This window comes from Dryobates pubescens, chromosome 18, assembly GCF_014839835.1.
Source record: "Dryobates pubescens isolate bDryPub1 chromosome 18, bDryPub1.pri, whole genome shotgun sequence".
NCBI classification, from domain to species: Eukaryota; Metazoa; Chordata; class Aves; order Piciformes; family Picidae; genus Dryobates; species Dryobates pubescens.
In genome coordinates, this window is record NC_071629.1 from 3,319,012 (window position 1) to 3,333,997 (window position 14,986).

The 14,986-nt window shown below is 52.5% G+C and overlaps 1 protein-coding gene across 1 annotated transcript; it reads left to right on the plus strand.

The window, feature by feature from the left end:
* The first annotated feature begins 1,311 nt into the window (after positions 1-1,311).
* LOC128898102 (syntaxin-1A-like) lies at positions 1,312-2,248 on the plus strand. The gene has a single exon (XM_054169656.1). It carries the CDS (start codon positions 1,318-1,320, stop codon positions 2,197-2,199), a length of 882 nt encoding a protein of 293 aa, XP_054025631.1. The 5' UTR covers positions 1,312-1,317; the 3' UTR covers positions 2,200-2,248.
* Positions 2,249-14,986: the final 12,738 nt, after the last annotated feature.

Here is a 14,986-nt window from a genome sequence, read left to right on the forward strand (position 1 = left end):
ACACTCTTCAGAGCTGCTTTCCTCTGTCAAGCCACCCTTGCTGTCACTCCCGTAGGTATCAGATGATAGGTGTCTATTACCCACTTTATAGGTGTCATCATGTGCCAAAACATCCTGCACTGAGGTCAGATGTGATCAAACATGTTCTGAAACACATGAGGCAAGATACTGATGTGGTAGAGAACAAGTTCTGCACAATGAGGGTGGTGAAATGCTGCAAGAGGTTGCCCTGAGAGGCCCCATCCCTGGAGGCATTCAAGGTCAAGCGCTGGGGCCCTGAGCAACTTCATGTAGTTGGAGGTGTCCCAGCTGACTGCAGGGGGGTTGGACAAGATGACCTTCGAGGATCCTTTCCAGCCCAGTGCAATCTGTGACTCTCTGAAATGCATTTTGTAGCACCTTCTTTTGGTTTTTGTTCAGAGGCAAGTTTTGCAGGTGTTTCAGAATGAATTTGTGGGTTTGATGCATTTCAGCAGTGTGTGGGCTAAAATGCTCCCTTGCCCTCATGTGCAGGACAGCTCTGGTATCCCAACACTCATTTCCAGCCTGGAACCCCCCAAAGCACCCTCTTCCATCTCCCTGTCAGCTTCATGTGGGATGCTTCTCATCTGCAGGGCACTGCTGGTGGTCTTAGCAATGCTGGGGCACTGTCTGGCTTTCAGAGCCTTGCCAGCATCACCCAGAACAGGGGAAGGCAAGCTCTGCCTCCATCCCATCAGCTCAGTTCAAAGCAGGTACCGAAGTAGGGTGATTTGCCCTTCAGTTGTTAAATCCTTATCAGGAGCTGCTTTCTGAGGCACGTTCCATGGCAGACCGCTGTGTGTTTGCATGCCTTGCCTTCCTTCAGAGCTGTCTGAGGGCCTTTTTGGGGTGCAGGATGCAAGTACCACCATGGGGAGAGGAGGCTGCAGGCACAGCCCTGGCAGCCCAGACTTTGGGGCTTCTTGTTTCTCGATGAATAAAAGCCCTTTGTTTTAGGAGGGGGAGGATCAGAGGTTGAGCCAGGAGAGCCTCTCCCGTGACGCTGGTGGTGCTGGCAGCCCTCCCGCCCAGGCTGCCTGCCTCCCGCTCTGCCTCTCGCAGAACCTCTTTGCTCTCCCTGCCGGTGGCTCGGGGCGGTGGGGTCCAGCCCGGCAGCTGACGCAGGACAAGCTGCCCTCCTCCATCAATATTTGCTCGGGCACCGGGACAGAAGGTTTTTAAGAGCTTCCCGTTGACGCAGGGAGCTCCAGCTTCGTGCCTCCCCTCCCTCATGTGTCACCTGCCCCACGGAGGGTGCCGGTGGCCGGTGCAGAGCATGAGGGACCGGCGCAGAGCATGAGGGACCGGCTGGCGGAGCTGCGGCAGAGAGCCGCGGCCGAGGGGGGCTTGCATGAGGATTCCATGTGCTTCGACAACCCAGCCTTGGTCGGGGACGATGCCAACCCCGTCAGCCAGGCTCTGCAGGAGGCGGCCAAGCTCTGGCAGGCGCTGGACCGGCTGGAGCAGCTCTCTGACAGCATCGACAAGATGCAGCAGAAGGTTCTGTGCTGCACCTCCGAGGACAGCGTCGTCCGGGAGAAGCTGGAGCTTGGCGCTGCCAGAGCCACCTTTGCTCGGGAGGCCATGGCCCTGCAGCCCCAGCTGGGCTCTCTGCCGCTGGCACCGGAGCGGGCACCGGGGCGAGCCAGCCCCCGGATCCGCCAGACCCAGCTGTGGCTGCTGCTGCGGCGCTACCACGCCACCCTCGCCCGCCACTACGCCCGGGAGAACCGCTACCGGCACAGGCTGAAGGAGCAGATCAAGAGGCAGGCCGAGCTGGCGGGCATCCACCTGGGGGCCAAGGACTTGGACCAACTAGCTGAGAGCCCCGAGGCGCCCCGCATCGTGGGCCGGGACCTGGAGGGTCTCGAGGCCAAGCGGCACCTGGCCTTGGCCGAGATGCGCCAGCGGCAGCTGCTGGAGCTGGAGATGCAGATGGTGGAGCTGCACGGGCTGTTCCTGCAGCTGGAGGGGCTGCAGGCCGAGCAGCACGGCGCCGCCGACAGCGTAGAGCACCACGTCCTGCGCACCCTCGACTACATCGCCCAGAGCGGCGGCGAGGTGAAGAAGGCCATCAAGTACCAGCGGCCGTCGCGGCTCTCGGCCCTGCTGACCGCTCTGCTCAGCCTCTGCGCCTGCTGCGCCTGCCTGCCCTGCCTCGGCGGCACCCTCCGCTGAGCCTGTGCCCTGCCAGCACCCTGACCCATGCGTTTCCCCACCTCTGTGCAAAACCAGTGCCGCCAGAGGCTGCTGCTGGCCTGCAACGGTTTCACAAGAGGCTGCTGCTGTCTTGTACCTCTTGCACAGAGGGGCAGGGACCACTCACACCTTGCACGAGGGCTCAAGGACAGTGCAGACCTCACGTGGCAGCATGGGGACCGCACAAACCTTGCACGAGGGCTCAAGGACCACGCTCGTTGTAGGATGGCACAGGGACCATGCACACCTTGCACAGTGATGCAGGTACTGTGCTTGCCTTGCATGGCAGCGTGGGGACCACACACGCCTTGCACAATGGCACAGGGACCACATGCACCTTGTACAATGGCTTGGAGACCACATTTGCACCCAAAGCACTCCAGCACCCAGCAAGGCAGAGCACTTTTAATGCTAAGCAGAGGAGACAGAAGAGGCTGTTGAAGGTTTTGGCACACGTGTGCTGTGTGCGAGGGAACCTGATGGCTTGGTGTCACTGTGGAGCAGCTCAAAGGCTCCTCCACCATGCCTGAATCTTTATTCTCTCCACTTTCTCCCCTTCCTGGGTGTTTTTCACAGGCAGCACTGTTGTGTTTTCAGTGCTGCTGGTCTGCACACAGGCAGTCAGACCTGGGCTGGGTGGCTGAGTGTCCTGCATGGCTCACCCGTGGGGTGACACCACGAGGTGACACCCTCATGCAAATGATGCAGGGTTTTTTGGAGGAGATGGGCTCGCTCTTCACCCTGCCTGTTGCTAACCCAGCCAGTGTCACACATCTGTTGGAGTCTGGCTGTATCCCTTTCCTCTGGACCCCACACTACCACCTGAACTTCCCCAGACCTCTACAGTTAGGGGCTGGTTACATTTCTCAGGAACTCTTCATGTAGGTCCCTTTGTGTCACAGCAGTGTCTGGGGTCAGGTCCCAACTGTCTTGGCCACCCTTAGGTTTGTTTTTATCTCTGTCTGAGCCTCAATAAAACGATTTCTGAAGAAGCTCTGGAGCGTGGGTGGGTTTTTTCTTTGCAGCAGGTAGCCCAGGAGCAGAAACTGAGCCCTGGCTTGGGTCAGCAGGAAGCAGCCCTGCAGAACTGGTTGAGCTGCTCGGTCAATGATTATCCACACAACACAGGAAAGAAAGCCCTGTGGTGCCCTCTGTGCTTTGAGCCGGGGCATGCTGTGACAGGGGTTTGCAGGGAGCACAGCAGCCTGCCGTGGAGGTGAGGATCCCTGAGCGCTGGCTCCTACCCAGGCAGCAGCAGCCCGTCTTGCATACAGAATTAGCATGGAAATAGCCCTGATTTGTGTGATGGGGATGGGTGGGAAGTTAAAGAAGCAGGAGCTATGAGGATGACTAAGGGAGATGAACATCTCTCCTGTGAAGAAAGACCGAGGGAACTGAGGCTCTTTAGTCTGGAGAAGAGAAGGCTGAGAGGGGATCTGATCAATGTCTATCAGTATCTGGGGAGTGGGTGCCAAGAGGAAGGGGAGAGGCTTTTTTTCAGGAATAATGGATATAAGCTGGGACACAGGAGGTTCCACCTCAGCATGAGGAGAAACTTTACTGTGAAGGTGACAGAGCCCTGGAGCAGGCTGCCCAGAGAGGTCGTGGAGTCTCCTTCTCTGGAAGCTTTCAAAGCCAGCCTGGATGTGTTCCTGTGTGATCCTGCTTTGGCAGGGGGGTTGGACCCAATGATCTCTGGAGGTCCCTTCCAACCCCTAACATTCTGTGATTCTGAGGAAAAGAGGAGAAACTTTGCCCCTCAGAGCAGACCTGTCTTCAGCAGCTTATGAGACTTTAGGAGTGAATGTCTCACTTCTTTTCTGACACTTGCTTTGCCTGTCCCTAAATATTGGCCTCAGACAGAGGCTGTTTGCTGTGTAGCAAAGCAAGTAATAATACTGTGATGTGAGTGTGGGCATTCAGCAGGATGGGGAAGTTTCCTTCCTCTTCTGAGTAAAGGCTGGGCCTTCATTTGGAGCATATGAATGTTCTTGGAGGGGATGGAGGCAAGGCAGAGAACCTGCCTTAACCATTCTGATTATTCCTCACATGAGCAGCGTCTGTGTAGAAAGTTCACTTTCCAAGGGTGACACTGGGGGAAGCCAAACATGTGAAGTTAAAACAAGGATCCCCAGCCCCCTTGGCTCTGCTCTGTAAGGACACATTCAGAATGGGAGTCACTGAAAGGGGCACTTTGGGGTAGAAGGTGTTAAAAAGAGCTGCCTTAAAAGTAGCAATCTTTATACCTGTGCTGGCAGCACGCACTGCTTTCCACTTGCAGAGCCTTTCAGTTAAGGAAATGTCACTGCAGATGACTTTTTTTTTTGGAGGAGTATAAAATCTTTCCACTGACATTTCAACAAGCAAATAATTCCTGAAGGATTTAATCACCCTAATAGAAATCTTGTTTCAGGCAAGGTAGATTATCACAGCTTCAGCCATCAGCCACCCCTGATCAGAGAGCCAGAGAGGAGGACTCCGCTCCGGTTCAAATGCTGGGTTTGATCAGAGGGTCATGGAATGATTTAGGCTGGAAAAGACCTTTAGGATCATTAAGTACAGCTCTTAACCTATCACTGCTGGGTCACCACTAACCCATGTCCCTCAGAACCACATCTACACAGCTTTGAAACCCCTTCAGGAACGGAGACTCCACCACTGCCCATTGCAGGGCTTGGGAACCCTCCTGGGGAAGAAATTGTTGAGAATCACACAGAATATTAGGGCTTGGAAGGGACCTTGGAAGATCATAGAATCATTAAGGCTAGGAAAGACCTTTAAGATCATTAAGTCCAACCATAACCCAACTACCACGACCACTAAACCACGTCCTGAAGTGCCACATCTGCACACTTCTTCAGGGACTCCACCACCTCCCTGGGCAACCTGCTGCAGTGTTCCCCCACCCTCATGGTGCAGAACTTGTTCCTATCATCCAGTCTGAATCTGCTCTCATTTCAAACCATTGTGCCTCATCCTGTCCCTGCAGGCCTTTGCAAACAGTCCCTCTGCAGCCTTCTTGTAGCCCCCTCCAGGTACTGGCAGGCTGCTATTAGGTCTCCCCAAAGCCTTCTCTTCTGTAGGCTGAACACCCCCAGCTCCCTCAGCCTGTCCTTGTAGCAGAGGTGCTCCAGCCCCCTGATCATTTTCATGGCCTGCTCTGGACCTTCTCCTTCAGGTCCATGTCCTTCCTGTGCTGAGGGTCCCAGAGTTGGACACAATACTGCAGGTGAGGTCTATTCTATTCTATTCTATTCTATTCTATTCTATTCTATTCTATTCTATTCTATTCTATTCTATTCTATTCTATCCCATCCCATCCCATCCCATCCCATCCCATCCCATCTCATCCCATCCCATCCCCTTCCCTTCCCAGAGCAAAGTGTCAGACCCCCTCTCTCCATCTGCTGCCCACGCTGCTTTTGCATTTTGTATTTGGAATGTACTTAGCATCAGACCAGAAACTCCTTCTTCTGTGTGGGCTACCAAGTTATTGCACTGCTTCAAAACACTTTTTACACCTCATTCCCCCATACAGAAATGTGTCAGCAGTTTAAATTGACTTGATTTGTTTTTTTCCCCCAGACTTTCCTGTGTTTTCCAGTGAATCAACAACTCTATTCATAGAGCTCATCAAATATCTTCTGCTTGCTGTCTGCCTGGGAAGAGCACAGCGAGCTGGCTCACCAGCATTTCTGCAGGAGGAGGGCTTCAGGAATTCTGCTGCCAAGGAATCCAGGGAAGCCACTTCTGGTCACTCCAGTAACAGTTTGGGAAGTCCACCCTTGGGCTTTATTGGCAAATTGGGCTCATTTCGGTGCCATTTTGGTGCTCACTTGGCTGTCTTTGGTGGCCCAGCAGCCTGACCTGTATGGGCAACATGGAGCAGGTCACCACTCCATTTCAGATCCTTGCCAAGGGTGTTTCTCTCCCTGGCATGAAAGATGTTGTGTTTGCAGTGTTAAAATAGTGTTGGATTTCCTTGGCAGGGATGAAGTTTGATCTTCATGCCTCTTTCAGCAGCTGAGTCCTGCAAAATCTATCAGGAATAATTTGGGATGAATCATAGCACCATAGAATCATGGAATCATTTGGGTGGGAAAGGACTTTAAAGCCTCATCTAGTCCCCCACCCCCTGCAGGGACATCTGCAACTACAGGAGCTCAAAGCCCTGTAGTTCACAACCTGACCTGGGATGGTTCCAGGGATGCAGCATCTACCACCTCTTCACTGCCCTGATCATGAAAACTTTCTCCCTTCTGTCTGGTCTCAATCTCCCTCTTTCAGTTCAAACCCACCCCCCCTTGTCCTGTCACAACAGGACCTGCTAAGAAGTCTGTCCCCATCTTTCTCTCAGGCGCCTTGAAGCACTGAGGCCACAATAAGGTCTCCTTGGAGCCTTCTCTTCTCCAGGCTGGGTAACTGCAAGCAGTTCATGTTGGGTTTTTTCCCACATGGTTCCCTCTCTTAGAGAGTTTTCTCCTGTGGTTTGTGGACCTGCAGGTTTCTGAAGGAGTTCCTATGAAGTTTTCTCCAACACTGCCTTCTAGTGGGTCTCCAGGGATGTGTTGCTCCAGCACGGGGGAGCCCTGCGCGGAGCAGCGTTTCGCACCCAGGCTTGGGGGAATGGCAAGCCCAGAGCACTGTTCCTCACAGCTCCACTGCCAGGAGTGGTGAACTGGAAGCCATCAAACTGATCACTAACGAGCACACCACATTTGCTTAATTTCCTGCCCTGCCTTGAAATGGTTTTGTCACCAATTAATTTCAAGCAGCAGAAAAAAAGTCTTCAGCTTACAGCAAGGCTTGATGCTGGGTTAAGGGTGGAACTCTAAAACCTTGTGCTAAGTGATTAGTTACCTGATTAGGCAACTGACCAGTGGGCTGGCTGGCTGGTTTTCCTTCATGAGGGCAGTAGCCATGAGCCAGCAATGTGCTCTTGTGGCCAAGAAGGCCAGTGGTCTCCTGGGAGGCATTAAGAACAGTCTGGCCAGCAGTTCAAGGGAGATTGTCCTCCCCCTCCCTACTTGAGGCCACATCTGGAGTGACCAGTTCTGGGCTCCCCAGTTCAAGAGAGTCAGAGAACTGCTGGAGAAAGTCCAGTGAAGGCTACAAAGATGCTGAGGGGCCTGGAGCTTCTCTTTGAGGACAAAGGGCTGAGACCTGGGGCTGTGTAGCCTGGGGAGGAGCAAACTGAAAGGAGATGTTCTTGATGTTAATCAGCATTTAAAGGGTGAGGGGAAGAGGATGGGGCCAGCAATGGGAGAAGAGACAACAGGCACAAACTGGAACCCAAGAAGTTCCATCTGAAGATGAGGAAAAACTTCTTTGCTGTGAGGGTGCCAGAGCCCTGGAACAGGCTGCCCAGAGAGGGCAGAGGAATCTCTCTCTGGAGAGCTTCCAAACCTGCCTGGCCATTGTGATCCTGGGCAAGCTGCTGTGGGTGACCCTGCTGTAGCAGAGGGGTCGGACTGGATGACCTCCAGAGCTCTGTGATTCTGTGACTGCTGGTGGAGTTCCTCAATCCACACTTCTCACAGGAATATGTATGTGGAAAATTCCATATTTGGGTCTCTTTGGCTGCTGCTAACAGGGAGGCTGCTCCCACAGGCAGCATCACAAAGCTTATGTGCCTGTCAACAGCCTGGTTGAGCCCTTCTGATCCTTTGCACAATCATGGGAACAAATCCAAAGTGAGATTTCAGTGGGTCAGTGCTGTGGTGGGGACGTGCAGAAGCCAAGGAGGACCAGCTGCTTGCCCTACTTGGCTCAGGCTGGGCCAAACCATCAGGCAAACATCAGGCCAGGCAGCTCAGACTGGAAATTCCTGTTCACCAGAGCCTGAAGCCTTGTTTGCACAAATCTCTTTGTTTTCCCAAGCAGAGACCTGGAGAAGTTCTTCACTGAGGCTGATTTATGGTCTCTTCTCAGCCAAGAGGACAAAGCACTCATGATAGGAGAGAGAGGAAAGGGATTTGTGACTGTTTATTGCGCTCACAACTCTCCCATCAAGCCACTCCTGAATGGAAAGGAAGGAGGCACATCACAGTCTGCCAGGATCTCACATTAGCATCTGATGATGAGACAAGTAGATAATAACATCTCCAGGGACGATCTGGTTCTTAACTGCTATCTCTAAAGCTTCAAGACACATCCAGGGGACAGTTTGATACTGTCACCAGCAATCTGCATCATTAATGCACTCGGAGGAGTGAGTCACAGCGGCTGTGGTGTAACACAGAGATGATGACAGTGTCTTGGCTTTTCTTTGCAGTGGGCTGCAGAGTCACCTTTGCTGCCCAGGGAGGCCACAGTATTAACCAGGTCTTTCAGTGGCCCCTGAAGGGAAGCTGTGCTGTGATCCAAGCTTCACAGATAGTGTTTCATTTAGTTTTTGGTTTGGGTTTTTTCACAACAAAGCAACCCCTCTGGCCTTTGCCATGTGCACCAATGCCCAGTTCTCTGCAAATGGGGCTGGCTTTAGTAGTTTTGTCAAAGCAGATGCAGCCTGGGTAGCCAACCTCTACCAACCCTCCCCCAAAAAACCCAAACAACCCCCCCAAACCAACCAACCAACCATCCAAACCCCAACAAGCCTTAGTAGCCAATCTCTACAAACCCCAAGCCTTTTGCTGCCTCTGGATAGAGAATTGTTCAGGTTGGGTTAAGAGGGAGAAAAATGACTATCAATTTCCTTCAGAAAATTGTGTTTCTGTTCCCTGACACTTGCTGATTCATTGCACAAGGGTTTGGGCAGGGACCTGGAGCCCCTGTGCCTCATCCCAGTGTGCAAGTGCCACTTGCCAGAGCAAACTGATGGCAAGTATCATCCCTTTAGTGCAGCTGCATCCCTGGTACCCCTGAGATGACCCTCATCCCATGGCATTCCCTACACACACGATGCTTTCAGCTTGAGGGGATGTGGTTCTGACTCCTCCTATGAGACCAGGCACTCACAGCCTTCTGGAAATCATCCTTTCTGAGCTATCTCCCCATTCCTGCTGGCTTCCTTGCCTATTCTGAAGAGAAATTCAGGTCCACTGCTTTGTTCCTGGCTTACTTCTCCTCAAACCCTTCCTCACGTTTGCTCCTCGCTCTCGCTACACAACTCCCTTCTTGGCTTTGCTGGGTTTGCATCAGGCACAGACAAAGCACAGCAAATGCCACAGTGCTCAGCTGAGCCCTTGGTGATTTGCTATTGTAACACACTGCAGCACAGAGCTGACAAAATTCCTCTTTATTCCCAGCACACGCCGGAGCGGTGCGAGGAGAAGGGAGTTCGGAGCTCAGCACAACTCAGGAGAGCTTTGCTGGGGGAGCTGCCTGGCACCAGCAGCTTTGGGGTTTAATTAAAGGATCAGAGCTGCTTTCTGTCTGTTTCAAGCATTAAAGGACTGGCTTGCAGCTCATCCTTCAAGATTTCCATCCATTTAATGTGTATTTTCCTACAGTGTTTTCTGATGCAGAAGCTGTTCCCATGGCTGGTGGGGAAAGGGGGCTCGCAGGAGCACAGGTGTGGGGAAGAAGGCTGGCAGAAGCTGGAGGAGAACATCTAGTCCCAGGCTGCTTTTCACTGCAAAGGATCAGCAGCAGCTTGAAAGGCAGATTTTATTGAAGTGGAGGAGGGTGGCAAGGTGCAGCAGGCACAGCCCAGACAAAAAACCTGAGTCCAGAGGCCCCGTGGAGAGTGTATGTTGAAACCCAAGCAGCAGAACCACTCGCTCCTGATGCTGGCATTTCATTAGTGAGAGTAAACAGGAAAGTGACTGGAGCTGACAGGTACAAATGAGCTACAGCACAGCAAAACATTCCCCAGCTCAGGCAGAGCCTGGATGCTCTGGTGTCTTAAAATAGAGCCAAGTGAAGGCATGAGTCACCTCATCCACTGGGTAGGAGCATGGTAACCAGCCAGTGGGATGGAGAAAAGTCCCTGTGCTGGGCCATCTTGTCTCTAGCATTGCTATTTTGTTTAGCTAAGCTGCTTGGGTGTGTGTATTGCCTCAGACATGCAGCTGGCACAGGAACAAAGGAACTTTCCAGGAATATTTTCAGAGCTACATAGGCCATAATGTGGCACCATCACCCTCTTCACGCTGTACGAGGCTCCCAAGCTGTAGCAAATGATATTCCAGGTGACAAAACTCCCCTCTGAGCTGTGGTACAAGCACACAATCCTTGCTGTAGCTGTGTGTGCATCTCAGGTCATGCAGCAGGTGACCCAGGGGTGGATCACCATCCTGGCAAGGAGCCTGGCTCCCTCATTCCCATTTACACCTTAGTTCAATGGTTTGTCCTTCCCCCCAACATCCCTTTACTGCTGTGTAATGTACACACAACAGAAACAATGCCTGGAGCATGTCTTGATGTGTGCAGGTTTTGTTTGTGTTGCCTTTCTGGAGGGGGCTGGCTGCCAAACAGGCACTAGATGGGAGCTCCTGGACCTGCTGGGTGCTGAGGGCCATCAGCACCAGTCTGGTGTCTCACCAAGGCTTTTAGCCTGAGCCACAGGTAGTCTCGTTGCCCTGAATAAGCACCACTTACTGAAACCTGGTGTTGAAAACCATTGTGAAGGGGCAAAGGCATCTATGGAATAGACCTGAAAGGAGGCTGGAGCTGGGTGGGGGTTGGTCTCTCTTCCCACATAACAAGTGATGGGACAAGAGGAAACAGCTTCACAAGGTACACCAGGCTTAGATTGGATGTTAGAAATAATTTCTTCCCCAGAAGGGTTGCCAAGCCCTGGAGCAGGCTGTCCAGGACAGTGATGGAGTCCCCATTCCTGCAGGGACTGCAAAGCTGTGTGGATGTGTGGCTGTGGCTTAGTGGTGACCTGGCAGTGCTAACAGTTGGACTTGATGATCTTAAAGGTCTCTTCCAGCTGCAATTGTCTGTAATTCATGGTTGTTTTTCAAAACAGAGAAGGGTCTAAACTCCTCATAACAAGAAGCTGTTGACTGACAATTGCAGGGTGATGGACTTGCTTTTCTCTCTGGCACAACCAAACGTGGGCAGGACACTGCAGGTGCTTTCTGTCAGGGGGGTCTTTGGTTTTGCTGTTCCAGATGTGCACAGTAGCATTCATTGTCAAGACACATCTGCTGGGAGAGCTCACCGCATCTTGAGACCTGGGGCTTCTTTCTCGCTCCTCCTAGATCTCTGTTGTCATTCTCATCCTTATTTCAGAAGGCACAACCTCTGTAATTTAGCTGGCAGGTTAAAGGCACCTGCAGGCTCCAGAGGGTTTGACACTCTGCTAAGGAGGGAAGGGGTAACTTATGAGTTTGGACAAGATGACCTTTAAAGGTCCCTTCCAGCCCCAAACATGCAATGATTCTAGGTGCTAAGATGAATTTCTGGGACTCTGTCACCTCTTTCACCGAGCAAACACACAGCGAGGGCTGCACGTGGCCTTTGCTTGGCCTCATGGTGTTGCCCACATGGCAGAAAGCTGTGATGTGGGGGAGCTGCTCCTCAGCCTGTCTGTCCTCCAGCCAGCTGCCAGGCTGGCTCTGAGCAGAGCAAGCTGTCCCTCGCTGCCAGCAGGCATTGATTCATCCTGACTCATAGCTGCGTGCCCCGCTCGCGGGGAGCAGCGCAGCAGCAGCGCGGAGGGCGATGGGGCAGCGTGTCCCTCTCGAGCGGGGACAGTCCCTGCTGCTGCCCCCAGCACAGCAGACCCTGCCTGCCCCACGCAGAGCAGCATGTGGGCCAGGCAGAGCTCAACACAGGCGTTTTGGAGCAGCCTTCAGATGTGCCCAGCAGCTGGGAGCACGTCCTGGGGAAACGCAGGCTTTTGCCCTCCACCCGCACTGCCCTCAGGCTGCAGGGGCAGCTGCTGGATTTGCAGTTCAGCACTTGTCCCAAAACATGGCAGAAACTCATCTTTTCTTTGACCCTCTCCACAGTTTGGTCAGGAGCAGCCAGCATCCTTGCACCACCTCCCATCCCCACACCCAGCCCAAGGAGAGGCACTGGTGTGGTGTGGGGTCACGGCAGGGCTGGCTGGCTCTGCTTGGTGCCCATGTTTTGCACAGCGAGGTCTGGCTCTGTGACCTGTCCCCATGGTCTGGGGCCCAGCCTCCAGCAGCTAAGCCAGGTGTTCTTTCTTTAGCAGTTTTTCTGCCTGCAGTGTATGGAGACACCTCCTGATTCCAGTTCTTTAGGACTAAGGTCTCCAAAGGGGGCACATCTGGGACATTTTGCTGCTGTGATTCCTCCTTTTGCTCCAGTGGCTGCTTCCAGCAAGTGTCTTCCTAACTTTGGGCTGCAAAACACTGAAGACCTTTCCTTGGGTCTTCTCTATTGAACCATCCAGAGCCATTCCCACATCCTCATCCTGACTTCAACTGCACAACATTTTTTTTTGCCCCTTCCCAAGAAGCTGAAGGGTGAAACTGAACTTCCCTGCCACCAACACAATTCAGAGTGAATTTCACAACAGCAGCACAGTCAGCACCAAGCTGCTCTTACAGCTCAGGTGTGCTCTCTGCATTGGAGGAGTCTTCTCTGGGAACCAGACTCTGGCATCTGTGTTCTGTAGGAGAAGGTGGTGGCCCCTCTGCCCCCCAGGAAAGCCCCAGGGAGTTTTATTCCTCACAAGAGCAATGCGAGTGAGTGCCATCATTTCCCTTACATCCCTCAAGATGTTCCATAACATTAGGGCAGAAATAAACTTGAAGCCTGGGGAAAGCTCTGGAGGCACTGGCTGACAGCTTGGGGGCTTCACTTGGTGGCTTTCAGGTGAAAGCAACAACACAGCAGTGGTCAATGTCATAATTCATAGTTGCTAAAATACATCACTCCCTGGGCCTTGAAGAGCACTTTTCAGTTGTATTTCATTGTTGAAAGGCAGTTAGGAGTTTCTCAGATGTGAGTCAAACATGAAGTTGGGAGACTGGAAGAGTAGTTCCAAAAGCAATCCTCTTTTTGTGTGTGTGCTTGGGTGACCTGGTGCAGCCCTCAGCAAAGCCAGCTCCTCAGACCTGCACTGCCTTTTTAGGGTTGAACTGGAAGAGCTTCAAAGGCTCCTTCCAATTCAAACCATTCTATGATTCAGAGGGCTGAAGCTCCCCTCCTACAGAAACAAACTGAGAGCTGGGGTTAGAGAAGGCTTTGAGGAGACCTTATTGTGGCCCCCCAGCGTCCAAAGGGGGCTACAAGAAAGCTGATGAGAGACTTAAGGTAGTGATAGGACTGGGGGGAATGGAGCAAAACTTGAAGTGGGTAGATTCAGATTGGGTGTTAGGAGGAAATTCTTCCCCATGAGGGTGGTGAGAGCCTGGCACAGGTTGCCCAGGGAGGTGGTGGAAGCCTCCTGCCTGGAGGTGTTTGCAGCCAGGCTGGATGCAGCTGTGAGCAACCTGCTGTGGTATGAGGTGTCCCTGCCCATGGCAGTGGGGCTGGAACTAGGGGATCCTTGAGGTCCCACTCTGACAGTTCTGTGATTCTCTGGCTTTTGCCTGCGCACTGGATCCATGCTCCAGGAGGTGGATCTCTCTGGATCTAATTCTGAAGCTGTGTATAAGGGGAGAGCAATCATCGTGTCACCAGCGAATGCCAGGAGATGAAGATGCCCTGGCAGCAAGCAGGGTGGCTTAACTGCTGTCAAAAGACACTCAGCTCAACCCTGGAAGGGCTACTTTTAAAATCACCCAATTTTATGTGTGTTTTCTTTTATACAGAGCCTGCCAGGAGAATAACTGGAGTGGAGAATCTTAAGAATAGAGGAGCAGGGAAGAGAAACAATATCTTGATAGCAGCATACACAGGCTGCTTGCTCTGTGCAGGCACTTTCTCCAAAAGAATCAATTAGCACCCTTTAAAAATAGCTTATATGATGCAGTCAAGGCCCCCAGAGTGCTGTGTTTACTGTGGCTGGGGATGTATCAAGTTATTCACTGTAAGGAAATGGAGTTTGTTTAAGACAGATCAGAGATAAAAGGCTTGAAAAACCAAACTTCTGCTGGAAGGGAGCGAGTGCAGAATGCTGAGTGCAAAAGGAGGCTGGATGGGTTCGGATGGACAGCAGGCACTGGTGAGTCTGCTGCTGAAGTTTCTGGAGGCTTCTAAAGTTTCCCCAGTCCTTGCCCCAGCATCCTCAGCTGAAGTGGTTCCAGGTGTCCTATTTCAGTATCACAGCATCGTGGACTGGTTTGGGTGGGAAGAGACCTTTCAAGGTCATCTAGTCCAATGCCCTTGCAGGCTGCTCAGAGCCTGAAACAGCCTGACCTGGTATGGGTCCAGGGATGGGGCAGCTACCACCTCTCTGGGCAACCTGGGCCAGGTAAAACATTTCTTCCTTTTGTCTAGTCTGAATATCCTCCTTGTCAAAGCCACCACCCCTTGTCCTGTCACAGCAGGCCCTACTGAAAAGTCTATCTTCATCTTCCTGTTGGCCCCTATAAGTACTGAAAGGTCACAAGCAGCTCTCCTTGGAGCTTTCTGTTCTCCAGGCTGGGCAACTCCAACTCTCTCAGCCTGTCCTCAGAGCAGAGGGCTTCCATTTTTTTCTGAAGCAAGGCTGTTTTCCATTGAAAATCCTGAAGCAGAGACAAATGTGGCCACAAAAGCTCTGGAGTCCCTCACAGCATGCCCCTCTCTGACCTGTCTGCTGTACTTTTTAGCTTCTTCCACTCTTCCTCTGTCTGATTCTGAAGTAGTTTCAGGGTTGGTTCTTTTTCCTGTAAAGATCAAAGAACGGTTTGGGCTGGAAGGAACCTCCAAAGCTCACCCAGTCCACCCCCCCTGCAGTCAGCAGGGTCATCCT

Excerpts from the sequence above, each read along its gene's own strand:
- LOC128898102 (XM_054169656.1), top strand. The coding sequence starts at position 1,318 with ATGAGGGACCGGCTGGCGGAGCTGCGGCAGAGAGCCGCGGCCGAGGGG.